Source organism: Canis lupus, chromosome 2 (genome assembly GCF_003254725.2).
Source record: "Canis lupus dingo isolate Sandy chromosome 2, ASM325472v2, whole genome shotgun sequence".
Lineage (NCBI taxonomy): Eukaryota > Metazoa > Chordata > Mammalia > Carnivora > Canidae > Canis > Canis lupus.
The window spans coordinates 65058563-65071165 of NC_064244.1; the positions used below are offsets into that span (position 1 = coordinate 65058563).

General features: G+C 38.4%; 1 protein-coding gene across 1 annotated transcript in view; it reads left to right on the top strand.

Annotated features, from left to right (window-relative positions):
• The window catches only part of N4BP1 (NEDD4 binding protein 1), a 49223-nt gene that overhangs the window by 19090 nt on the left and 17530 nt on the right, over nucleotides 1-12603 (top strand). The window contains exon 2 of the mRNA XM_025446902.3: nucleotides 9084-10774. Coding sequence (XP_025302687.3) covers nucleotides 9084-10774 — 1691 coding nt within the window. The remainder of the gene's footprint in view (nucleotides 1-9083; nucleotides 10775-12603) is intronic.

The following is a 12603-nucleotide window of genomic DNA, read 5'->3' on the forward strand; positions in this document are numbered from 1 at the left end:
TACCAGTACCAACATAACATAGATATTAGAATAATCTAACAAAAACTTTTATTTTATTTAAGATTTATTTATTTGAAAGCATGCCCACAAGTGGCAGGGGGTAGGGATGTGCAGAGGGAGAGTGAGCAAGAATGAGAGAATCTCAAGCAGATTCCATGCTGAGCACAGAGCCCAACTCAGGGCTCAATCTCACAACCCTGAGATTATGACTTGAGCCAAAATCAAGAGTTGGACACTCAACTGACTGAGTGAACTTAGGTGCCATTCATTCATTCAGCTAGCTAGATAGCTCAGCCCCACACCCAGTTTGGAGCCCAATTTGGGCCTTGAACTCCAGACCTGAGAGATCAAGAGACCTGAGCTGAGATCAGCACTCGGACACTTAACCAACTGAGCCACCCAGGTCCCTCATATGACAGATTTTAAAACATCTATTATAAAAATACTCCAACAGACCATTACAAATACCGTTAAAAGTAGTTCAAAAAGTAGAAACTTTCAGCAGAGAAAAAGAACCAAATGGAAAAGTTAACACCAAAAAATACAATAACCTATATTAAAAAAAACTCTCTGGATAGACTTGATTTTAAGATGGAGACGAAAGAAGAGTCAGTGAGTTTGAAAATAGAAAGTAGAAGTTATCTAATCTGAACAGGAGACAAGAGTGTGATGCTAAAAAAATTCAGAGAAATAATGGCTGAAGACTTCCAAAACCTGGTGATGAAGATATAACATATAAGAAGTTCATTCAGACTTCAACATCCAGACATCATAACCACAATGCTGAAAACTGAAAACAAAAATTATGAAAGCATCTATTAGAAAAACACATATAGAGTAACAGCAATTAGAATACGTACAGGTTTCTCATCAGAAACTATAGAGACCGGGGATCCCTGGGTGGCTCAGCAGTTTAGCACCTGCTTTCGGCCCAGGTCATGCTCCTGGAGTCCCAGGATTGAGTCCCACGTCGGGCTTCCTGCATGGAGCCTGCTTCTCCCTCTGCCTGTGTTTCTGCCTCTCTCTCCCTCTCTCTCTCTCTCTCTCTCTCTGTGTCACTCATGAATAAATAAATAAAATCTTAAAAAAAAAAAAAACTATAGAGACCAGAGAAGTGGCATATTTTTCAAGTGGTTTAAGAAAAAAAAAGTTAACCAAAAATTTCTTATCCAGTGACGTTATCCTTCAAGAATGAAAGTGAAATAAAGCCAGTTAAGAATTCTCATTTGAAGAAAAACTAAAGTGAAATTGCCAGTAGCCTGCTCCCAAAGATTTGGTAGAAAAAAGTTCTTCAGACAGAAATGATAAATATCTGGATAAATGTAATAGATTACTTTCTTCTCTTGAGTTCTTTAAAATGAGTTAGTGGTTGAAAACAAAATTTATAACGTCTGCGGGGCACCTGGGTTGCTCAATGGTTGAACGTTTACCTTCGGCTCAGGGCGTGATCCCAGGATCCGGGATTGAATCCCATGTCAGGCTCCCTGCAAGGAGCTTGCTTCTCTCCCTCTGCCTGTGTTTCTGCCTCTCTCTGTATGTCTCTCATGAATAAATAAATCTTTTAAAACAAATTTATAACATCTAATGGGATTTCAAATGTATATACATGTAATCTATGAGATAGCTATAACATAGAAGAGAGGGCAGAGAGAATAGAGACCAAGGGTAAAGGATGATCGTGTGTTCTAAAATTTATACCTGTGGGATTTTAAGTTAGGAAAGTGACTGAATGATGGCCTGGAGAAGTCAATGCCACTGAAGGAAGCTTTTGATTATTTATATCTTCTAGGAGAAGGGTGCATACTTCACCATGCTGGGCTCCAGGTTAAGCATCAGATTTTGGTCAGAAGCAGAAGCAAAGGGAAGTGCAAGACAGGATAAACAGTTTAGGATTAGCTAATTTAGATAATTCTACTGGGTTTTGGGGCATAGAGACTGCTCTTAGTTGTCTGATTCCTAACCCAGGCTTGATAGGGGAAATATTGGCTTAGTGTGTGAGTTAGATAAGGAGATGGGTGTGGGAGCACACCACTTTCAGGCAATCTGCACATGAAAGGTGTGCGCCAAGCATGTCCACCCTGCTAGAAATTAGAGCAGGGGTCTCTCCTCAGGTGTAAAAGGCCCCCTAAGATGTCAAAACATAAGTCACAAAAAATATAAACATGACTAGTGCTGATAGTAAGGTTTATACATTCTTCTTGAAATGATAGATTTTTTTACTTTGAAGTGAATCAGTTATGTTATAATTGATACCATGACCACCTAAAAAACTATACAGAGATACAGTAAAAATGCAATAAATGAATCCTAATACTAAAAATGTTTATGTAATGCAAAAGAAGGCCAAGTAGGGAAAAAGGAATTAAAAACGGAACAAAGCACCTGGGTGGCTCAGTCAGTTAAGCATCTGCCTTCGGCTCAGGTCATGATCCCAGGGTCCTGGGATTGAGGGCCACATCTGGCTCACAGCTCAGCAGGAAGCCTGCTTCTTCCTCTCCCCACTGCTTGTGTGTGTGCTTGCTCGCTCTCTTCCCTGTCTCTCTCTCTCACCCAAAATCTTTTTAAAAAAATAGGGAACAAGCAGAAAATAAATGGTGGACTTAAATCCAAACAATAATTTTATTAGAAGTAAATAGTATAAACACACCAATAAAAGATTGTCAGAGTGGATTTAAAAAACATAACCAAACTGTATGGTGTCTTCATGAAAGTTCTTTCCAATATAGTGATACAGGTAAGTTAAAGTGAGGATAGAACATACTGTGCAACCATTAAATTAGAACAGAGCTGCAGTGGCAATGTTACTGTCTAACCAAAGCCTTCAGAGCAAAGAGAAATATTTACATAATAATGATAAGAGGGTCCATTCTCCAAGAAGATGTAACAGTGCTTAACTGGGTATATTCCTAACAGCAGAGCTGCAAAATATATGAGGCAAAACTTGGGAGAACTGATGGGGAAATGGACATAATTATGAAACTTTAGCATCCTCCCAAAAAATGAATCATCAGAGAATCAGCAAAGATACAGAAGAACTCAACATCATCAGCCACAGGTCCAAATACATGTTTTTTGAACACCCAACAGCAGCAGGAATACATGTTCTTTCCAAGTGCCCACAGAATATCTCTCCATATCCTGGGCCATAAAACAGATTTAAAAGGCTAGAAGTCATTTGATCACCAAGGAATCAAACTAGAAATTAGTAACAAAGATAACCAGAAAATCGCTAAATATTTGCAAACTAAACAACCTTCTTCTAAATATTGAATAATTTCTAGAGAAATTTTAATAATACATTGAAATAAATAAAAATGAAAATATAACATCAAGATGTGTGGGATGTATCTTAAAGTAGTGCTGAATGGGAAATTTATAACATATTACTTAAGAAAATCTGAAATCAATAATTGAAGCCCCCATTTCTAGAAACTAGAAAAAGAAGAGCAAAATAAATGCAAAGCAAGTAACAGGAGGGGAATAGCAGAAGTCAACAAATTTGAAAACAGAGAAACAATAGAGAAAAAATGAAATAACAAGCTTGTTACTTGAAAAAGAAATGAACAAACCCAGAAGAAAGCAGATATAAATTACTAATATCAAGAATGAAACAGGTATACCGTGCAGATATCCAAAAGATAAGGAAACACTACAAACAACTCTGCATGCATGAAGTTGACAGCTTAGATGAAATCAGCCAATTCCTCAAAAAGTACAAACTACAAACTTACCCAACATGAAATAGATAATTTGAATAGGATTACAGCTATTAAGGAGATTGAATTAATAATTTGAAAATTCCTAGAAATCTCCAGGCTCAGATTATTTCACTGGAGAAGTCTACAAAATATTTTAGAAAGAATTAACATCAATTCTACACAATCTTTTCTAAAAAACACAAGAGAACACTTCCTTCTTCACTCATCCATTATTATTCTGATGGTAAAACCCAACAAAGATGGTACAAAAATAGAAGACTACAGACTAAAGTCCCTCATGAATATAGTTGCAAAAGATGCAAAAATTCTTAACAAAATATTAGCAAGTAGAATTCATCAATATATTTATATATCAGGACCAGGTGGCAGTTATTCCAAGGATGCAAGACTAGTTCAGTATTCAAAAAAGTCAGCAGTGCAGCCTACCATATTAACAGACCGAAGAAGTAAAGTCATGATATCAATTGATATACAGTAAAGCATTTAGCAAGTTTCAATACTCATTCATATTCATGTTCCTAGATAAGTAAGAATACAAGGTGACTTCCTTAACATGATTTATTAAAAGTATATAAAAATCTAACATCATAGGGGTACCTGGGTATCTCAGTTGGTGGAGCCTGCGGTTCAGGTTGTGACCTCAGAGTCCTGGGATCGAGCCCCGCATCAGGCTTGTTCAGTGGGCAGCCTGCTTCTCTCTCTCTTTTTACCACCCACCCCCAAGTTCATGCTCTAGCATGGGCTCTCTCTCTCAAATGAATAAAATCTTTTTAAAAGATCTAACATCAGTCAAAGGTAAAAGACTGTTTTCTGCCTATGATGATGAACAAGACAAGCATGTCAGCTTTCACTACTACTCTTCATAGTGCTTGGGAGTTTTATCTAGTTCAATAAGTTAAGAAAATAAAGTAAAAGGCATAAAAGATACTTGCAGATCTTATCATTATCTGCATAGCAAATCCTTAGGAGTCTAGGGACATCTGGGTGGCTCAGTGGGTTAAACATCTGACTTTGGCTCCACTCATGATCTCGGGTTCCCGGGATCATGCCCGGTTTCCGGCTCCCTGCTCAGCCTCAGCAGGGAGTCTGCTGCTTCCTCTCCCTCTACCCCTCCCCCTGCTGGTGCTTGCATGCTCTCTGTCTCTCAAATAAATAAAATCTTAAGAAAAAGAAAATTCCAAGGAGTCTGTAAGAAAAAATCCTAGAACTAGAAATAGGTGTAGCAAGGTCACAGGATACATATCAAAATCTATTTATATTTATTAGCAGTGCACAGATAGAAATAAAAGTAGAATGCCATGTTCAGTCACTCAAAAAATGAAATATTCGGATGTGCAGGGTTTATATGCTCAAAAGTATAAAACACTGATGAAAGAAAGCAAAGATCTAGAGAAACAGACTTTTTTCTTATAGGAGATTCAACAAATACCTGCTACCCTCAAGTCAGTGTGCTAGTTTAATTCAATTGCTAAACGGTTGCTAAAGAAGATTATTCTAAAATATATATGGAAAAGCAAAGGAACTAGAATAGCTTAAGAACAATTGTGAAAAGAATAAAATAGCAATTACTGTTGGGGCGCCTGGGTGGCTCAGTGGTTGAGCATCTGCCTTTGGCTCAGGGCGTGATCGTGGAGTCACGGGATCGAGTCCCACATCGGGCTCTCTGCATGAAGCCTGCTTTTCTTCCCCCTTCCTGTGTCTCTGCCTCTCTGTGTGTGTCTCATGAATAAATAAAAAGAATATTTAAAAAGAATAGCAATTACTATCCAATTTCAAGACCTTACATATATAATTACAGTAACCAAGATTGTGTGACAGTGGTGAAGGGATAAATACCTAAGTCAATATAACAGAATAGAGAACCCAGAAATAGCCCCACACAAGTACGACCAACTGATTTTTGACACCTGTAAAAGTAATTAAAGATCATCTTTTCAAGAAATGATGCTAGAACAATTAAATACCCATAAGCAAAAACATGAAACTCAGCCTAAATCTCCTATCTTATACAAAAACCAATTCAAAACAGGTTGTAGATTTAAATTTAAAATTTTGGAAGATTAATTAACATAGGAGAAATCTCTGGGACCTAGAGCTTGGTGAAGAAAAAAGCCAATAGGCTAGATTTCCTTAAAATTAAGAACTTCTCCTGTCACAAAAGGCCGTTAACAAACTATTTGTAAGCCACATATCTGAGAAAGGACTCCTGTATCTAGAATGTATCAAGAACTTCCAAAGTCCAACAGTAAAACTCAAATAATCCAGTTAGAAAATGGACCAAAAAAATGAGCAGTCAGTTTACCAAAGAGGGAATATAGATGGCAAATAGCACACGCAAAGATGTTCAACATCCCTTACCATTAAGGAAATAGAAACTAAGACCATGGTGAGACGGACTACACTCTCAGTAGAACAACTAAAATAAAAAATCGAGATCCCTGGGTGGCGCAGCGGTTTGGCGCCTGCCTTTGGCCCAGGGCGCGATCCTGGAGACCCAGGATCGAATCCCACGTCGGGCTCCCGGTACATGGAGCCTGCTTCTTTCTCCCTCTTCCTGTGTCTCTGCCTCTCTCTCTCTCTCTCTCTTTGTGACTATCATAAATTAAAAAAATAATAAAAATAAAAAAAAATAGTGATAACAAGTGCTGGTGAAGATGAGGAGAAACTGGATCTCTGGATCTCATACTTGCTAGTGGGAATGTAAAATGGTACAGCTATCCTGGAGCACAGTTTGGCAGCTCCTTGAAATCTAAACATGCACTTACTGTATGGCCACCAGTTGCACTGCTGGGCATTTATCCCAGAGAAATGAAAAGTTAGGTCCACATGAAAATCTGTACATATAACTTCATTTTTAATAGCCCCAAACAGGAAAACCAAAACGTCACTCAATAGATAGGTGATTAAAAACCTGAGGGGCGCCTGGATGCCTCAGTTGGTTAAGCATCTGCCTTTAGTTTGGGTCATGATCCTGGGGTCCTGGGATTGAGCCCTGTGTCAGGCTCACTACTTAGCGGGGAACCTGCTTCTCCCTCTCCCTCTGCCTGCCACTCTGCTTATATTCTCTCTCTCCCAATAAATAAGTTACTAAAACAAAAACCCTATAGTTCTTCTGTATCATGGAATAGTACTCAGTGACAAAAAGAAATGAACTTGAAAAATGCAACAATTTGGATGGGTTTCAAGAGCATTATTTTGAGTGAAAAAGGCCAATCTCAAAAGGCACAAACTGTATAATTCTGTTTATATAATGTTGAAGTCACAGCATGAATAGAAACAAAAACAGGTTAACAGTTGTCAGGAGCGAAGGGATGGTGTGGGTGGAAATAGGGGTAAATAGGACTATAAAGGAATAGTATGAAGGTAATCTTTGTGGTGATGGAGTAATTCTGTATCTTGGTTGCAGTAGTATTTGCTTGAATCTATACATGTGATAAAATGGCACAGAACTGTATATATACACTGTATCAGTGTGAGTGCCCTGGTTTTGATACTGTGCTGTAGTTAGGTAAGATACAAGTAATGATTGGAGAGGACTGGGTGAAGAGTACACAGAACCTTTATGTCCTCCGTTTGTAGCTTCCTGGAAACCTATGATTATTTCATAATAAACTGTTTTTTTAAAAAAACAACTTCAAACCACAACCTATGTGCAGCATAAGTTCAAGCAAGTGGTAGCAAAATGTCTATTTGGAGGTGTTTAGGGATGCTGACGTCAATATTTAGTACTCTGCGCATCCAGGAAGAAAGGATATTCAGTTACTGTACTTTGTGTTTAACGCAATTACTGTGTCACAAAACTGGCAGACTGCTGTAATAAACAACCAGCACTTCTCTGTCTCCTGTTTCTGGAGTATCATCTATTCACAGGGTTATTGTCCTTCCCCATGTGTAAACAAGGGATGTGTACTCATTTGTGTATGAATTCTCCCTGAAGCTGCATGACCACTGTGAAAACAGGCACAGGGACAGGTCTGCAGAGTGTTGGTGCCACACAGGTTGAGCTCTTCAGTAGCACCATTTGGGGGGAGCACCATTCTGATCTTAGTGTAAAGGATGGGTCACATGTTGCCAGGCTCATTTCTTACAAATATCTTTCCAGAAAACTTCCGCTGGTAATTTAAGAGTGTTGTTATTATTTAGGAAGCACTTAACTAGATGCAAGACACTGTCATCAGAACATTATTATCTCATCAAGCTTCCCCCAAAACACCTGAGATTGCACTGCCCTCCTCTAGTTCTTACAGTTGAGGACATGGGGTTAGAGGGGCTGTGGAACCGTAACAAGATCCTCAGCCCCATGGCTGGGGTTTGAGCAGAGGAATGGACTACAGTGCCCATGTTACTAAGTGTATCCTACCATTCCTGTGTGTGTATGCATGTTGGCTTCATTCACACTTAGGCTTCCAGGAGCAGCAGCTGAATTGCTGGAGAACCCAGCTCCCTTTCTTAACTCACTGAGCCCTTGTTTAATACCAAACTTACTAGAAGCTCTAGTTTTCTATCAGAGAGGGGCAGTACTGTCCAGCACTCTTTGGTTCTTTATATTTAGGTCTACATTTAAACATTCTGGCCTTTTTATAAAAAAAGAGAGACATAAAATTATATAGGGTATGCATTGTTCCAGCCAGCTGGGGAAGAGTTTTGTTTTGTTTTGTTTTGTTTTGTTTTGTTTTGTTTTAAGGCCTTCAAAACCTCAGTTTGTTTTATCTGGAAACTAAGGGCTGTAGTAGCAAAGCAAAAGTCAAGGTTTATTCTGGAGTAAATTGTTGGACTTAATTATCTTATCTCTTAATTATGTCATAGTATCAGTAAATGCCAGTAGCAAGCAAAAATGTTCTTTATAAATGTAAATAAGTCCAGTCATTATCACTGTCATTATCCACTGTGCATCTGGGCAGACCCCAAAGATCACATCACAAGATATATTATTGTAAATGTTACAAACAGGGACGCCTGGGTGGCTCAGCAGTTGAGCGTGTCTGCCTTTGGCTCAGGGCATGATCCCTGAGTGCTGGGATCAAGTCCCATGTTGAGCTCCCTGCAGGGAGCCTGCTTCTCCTTCTGCCTATGTATCTACCTCTCTCTCTGTGTCTCTCATGAATAAATAAAATCTTAAAAAAAAAAAAAAGTTACAAACACCTGCTTTTTCGATTTACAGGCAAAGTTTTAAAGTCCAATAGAAATGATTAAGCAACTTAGATCTGTTATCTTGAATCTTTTATTTAGAACATGGCATTTTTTCCCCAAGTTATTAGCATGCTTTTGATTTTTGTACAGCCTGACATTTGCAATTACACGTGTGACATATGTGCTATAAAGAACTTTTATAAATTGATCTTATTTCTTATCTGCTCTTTACAGGAATATATTAAAGGAATCTGTGAACCTGAACTAGAAGAAAGAGAATGTTACCCCAAGGCCATGCACTGCATTTTTGTTGGGGCCCAGAGCCTGTTTCTAAAGAGCTTGATTCAGGACACCTGTGCCGATCTCTGCATTCTGGACATTGGTCTTCTTGGCATCAGAGGAAGTGCCGAAGCTGTGGTCATGGCCCGTAGTCATATTCAGCAGTTTGTGAAGCTCTTTGAGAATAATGAGAACCTACCTAACAGTCAGAAAGAATCCGAGGTGAAAAGGGAATTTAAACAATTTGTTGAAGCTCGTGCAGACAACTATACAATGGACTTGTTGATTTTGCCCACTTCCTTGAAAAAAGAGCTTTTGACACTCACACAAGGTGAGGAGAATTTATTTGAAACGGGAGATGATGATGTTATTGAAGTTAGAGATTCTAAACAAACAGAGTTTGCACAGAATGCTGCCACAGGACTGAATATTTTCAGAGATGAAATTGTTTTGCAGGAAGATGCAAGAAATAAAGCTGGCACTCCTGTTTCTGAGCTTACAAAACAAATGGACACGATCTTTTCTAGTTCACAAGATGTACTTTTTGTTCCAATAAATGGTCTAACCCCAGGTGAAGAGGCACTTTCCAAAGACAGAATTTGTCACAAAAGGAGATTTTCTGATTCTGAAGAAAGGCTTACCAAGAAACAGTTTTCTTTGGAAAATGTTCAAGAGGGAGAGGTTTTACACGATGGTAAGACGTTAAGTGGAGGTGTAATCATTGACCTATCTGATTCTTCTGCTGATCCTGAAAATTTAAGTCCAGATGTAAAGGACACTACTGAGGAAATGGAATACAACATCCTCGTAAACTTTTTTAAAACCATGGGCTATTCCCAAGAAATTGTTGAAAAGGTCATTAGGGAGTATGGGCCATCTACTGAACCATTATTGCTCTTGGAAGAAATTGAAAAAGAAAATAAAAGATTCCAAGAAGACAGAGAATTTTCACCTGGTACTATGTATCCAGAAACCAACAGAACCAAAAACAAAGGTGTTTGTAGCAGCATAAATGAGCTTAAAACAGATTCCACTCCAAAGAAAACACAAACTCAGACACAGCAAAATATGGTAGAAAAGTTTTCTCAGTTACCATTCAAAGAATCAAAACCATGTACCTCAAATTGCAAAATTAGTACTTTCAGAACAGTGCCAATAGAACAGAAACAAGAAATCTGGAGTTCAAACCAGAATTACGTTTGTAATATGGACCTTGAAACTGATGGCCTTTCACCCTCTGTTATCCCTTCAAGTCCCAAAGAAGTTGTCAGTTTTGTTTCAAGAGGAGCTTCAAGCCACCAGCCCAGAATTCCAGTGTTTCCTGAAAATGGTTTGCAGCAGCAAGCAGAGCCCTTGCTTCCAAGTAATATGAAGTCGGCCTGTGAAAACCGTTCCGGGTGTTGTAGCTCTCCTCAGTCTAAGCCAAATTGTCCACCCCTTTCTCCACCGATGCCACTGCCCCAGCTGTTACCTTCAGTTACTGACACGAGGTTGGCAGGACCATCTGATCATATTGATTCCTCAGTCACAGGCGTTCAAAGGTTCCGAGATACTCTGAAAGTACCCTACAAGCTGGAATTAAAAAATGAGCCAGGGAGAACAGATTTGAAGCACATTGTTATAGATGGGAGCAATGTCGCAATTACGTAAGTCCACTGTCTGCAAGTATATTAGAGTTGTAAATAAGGCCCTAACCAGTGTCTCAGAATTACATGCAGTTGTAGGAACTACCCTATGCATCTATCTAGTTGATCTCTGTCTTACCTGGAAGGAAAAAAACCCATGAAACAGCTGTTTGGAAAGTTGTGTTATTCCATCTTCTCAAGTTGTAAACTTTGCTTCATCCCGCTGAACCTGTTACTTCTGAGGGCGAGAGATGACAGGAAATTTGTCTTTTCACTTTGCATTGCCTAGTGAGCGATAAACAGCACAGAGACTTTTAAATCATTAGCTTTTTTTTTTTTTATCATTAGGTTCTTAATACCAGGAATACCATTAGGTTCTGAATATGAGGATGGAGCTTAAAGCCAAAAAGATTTTTCTGTCTCTCTGTGCTACACTATGCTAGAGCCAAGAGTGAAGTGATAATGGATGTGATGTACTTCTGTTGTACTTTGTGGATAGAGTAATAGCAATTTCCTTTCTAAAAAAATTCATCAGTTTAAGCTTTTTATGATTCTTTGCTGCTACTAAAAGCTATATTTGCTTTTAGTAAAAGGAGTTAAATGATCATTTCTATTCAGCCTGTCTTAGAAACCTGAAGAGTGATTTTTATATGTCTGGTACAGGGTTGGGTTTCTTCTCTAAGAGGCGCTTTAATACAGTGACTAGGAGGAGAAGAAGGGGTCAAGTTTTAGAGTCTGCCCCACCGTGGACCAGCTGTTTGACCTTGTGTAGGTTTCGGCCTGCTGAGTTTCACTTGCTGTAATCTGTTGCCTTTTGCCCTGTCCTAAAGGGCATCGTTACCATGCCATTTCAACAACTAGTAGGTAAAGTCTCTTCTCCAGTTTTCCAAATCACTGTATTGCTTTTTAAGAAGTCTGCAAGGTCTGGCATTTTGAGTAGCTGTCATTCAAGAAAAGGGGCACCTGAACATGGGATGAGGATGGTGAAACACTCTTCTGAATTTTAGTGAATGTGTATGTGGCATCTCTCTGCTAACAATTCCATAAGTGTTTGTTATATATTTATTTTTTTGTTTCATTAATTTTTATTAGAATTTTCAAACAAATATGTAAAAAGGTAATAGAATGAATCCCTTTTTTAATTTGTTTAGGATTTCCATGTGCCCATCCCCCACCTTCAGTAGTTCTCACGTGGTGGCCAGTCTTCTTGAGCCTTCACACACACCCCCACTGCCTTTCACCGTGTTATTTTGAAGGAAATCTCAGATATGTCATTTTATCTGTAAATACTTTAATGTCTATTTTTTAAAAATATGGAATCTTTTTATTTTTTGAATGAATTGTTGATGCTTTATTTTGCTGTCAAAAGAAAGAAAAAAAAGTTCCAGCATTTCCCATGTTCAAGTTTGAAGATAGCCTGGGAAAAATATGTAATATACTTATCTTCATTTCTAAATAATACTGTTTGTTGTCATTTCACTTTGTTTTTTGGCAGTTCTTTTTGGGGAAACCCAACAAATCACCCGCAGCTGCATAGCATTATCTAAGTAAAAATGTAAAGTGCAGTTTCAGTCACCCACAGTTCAAGCCCAACACCAGTTCCTCATTGTTAAAATTTCTTGAGCCAAGTGGTGATATAAAATTTAGGTCATGATTGTGAGTAATATTAATCCCTTTTCAATCTTTATAAGTGAAAAGATTTCCCAGATTGGTGTTCAGGGACTAAGAAATGCAAATTAAAGTAGAATGGGCAGTGATGATGACACTATTTGAAAACCTTTTGGGAGTAGTAACTAAATGTATTTCTCAGAGGGGTCACTATTGGAATTTAGAGTAGTACTGTCTATCCA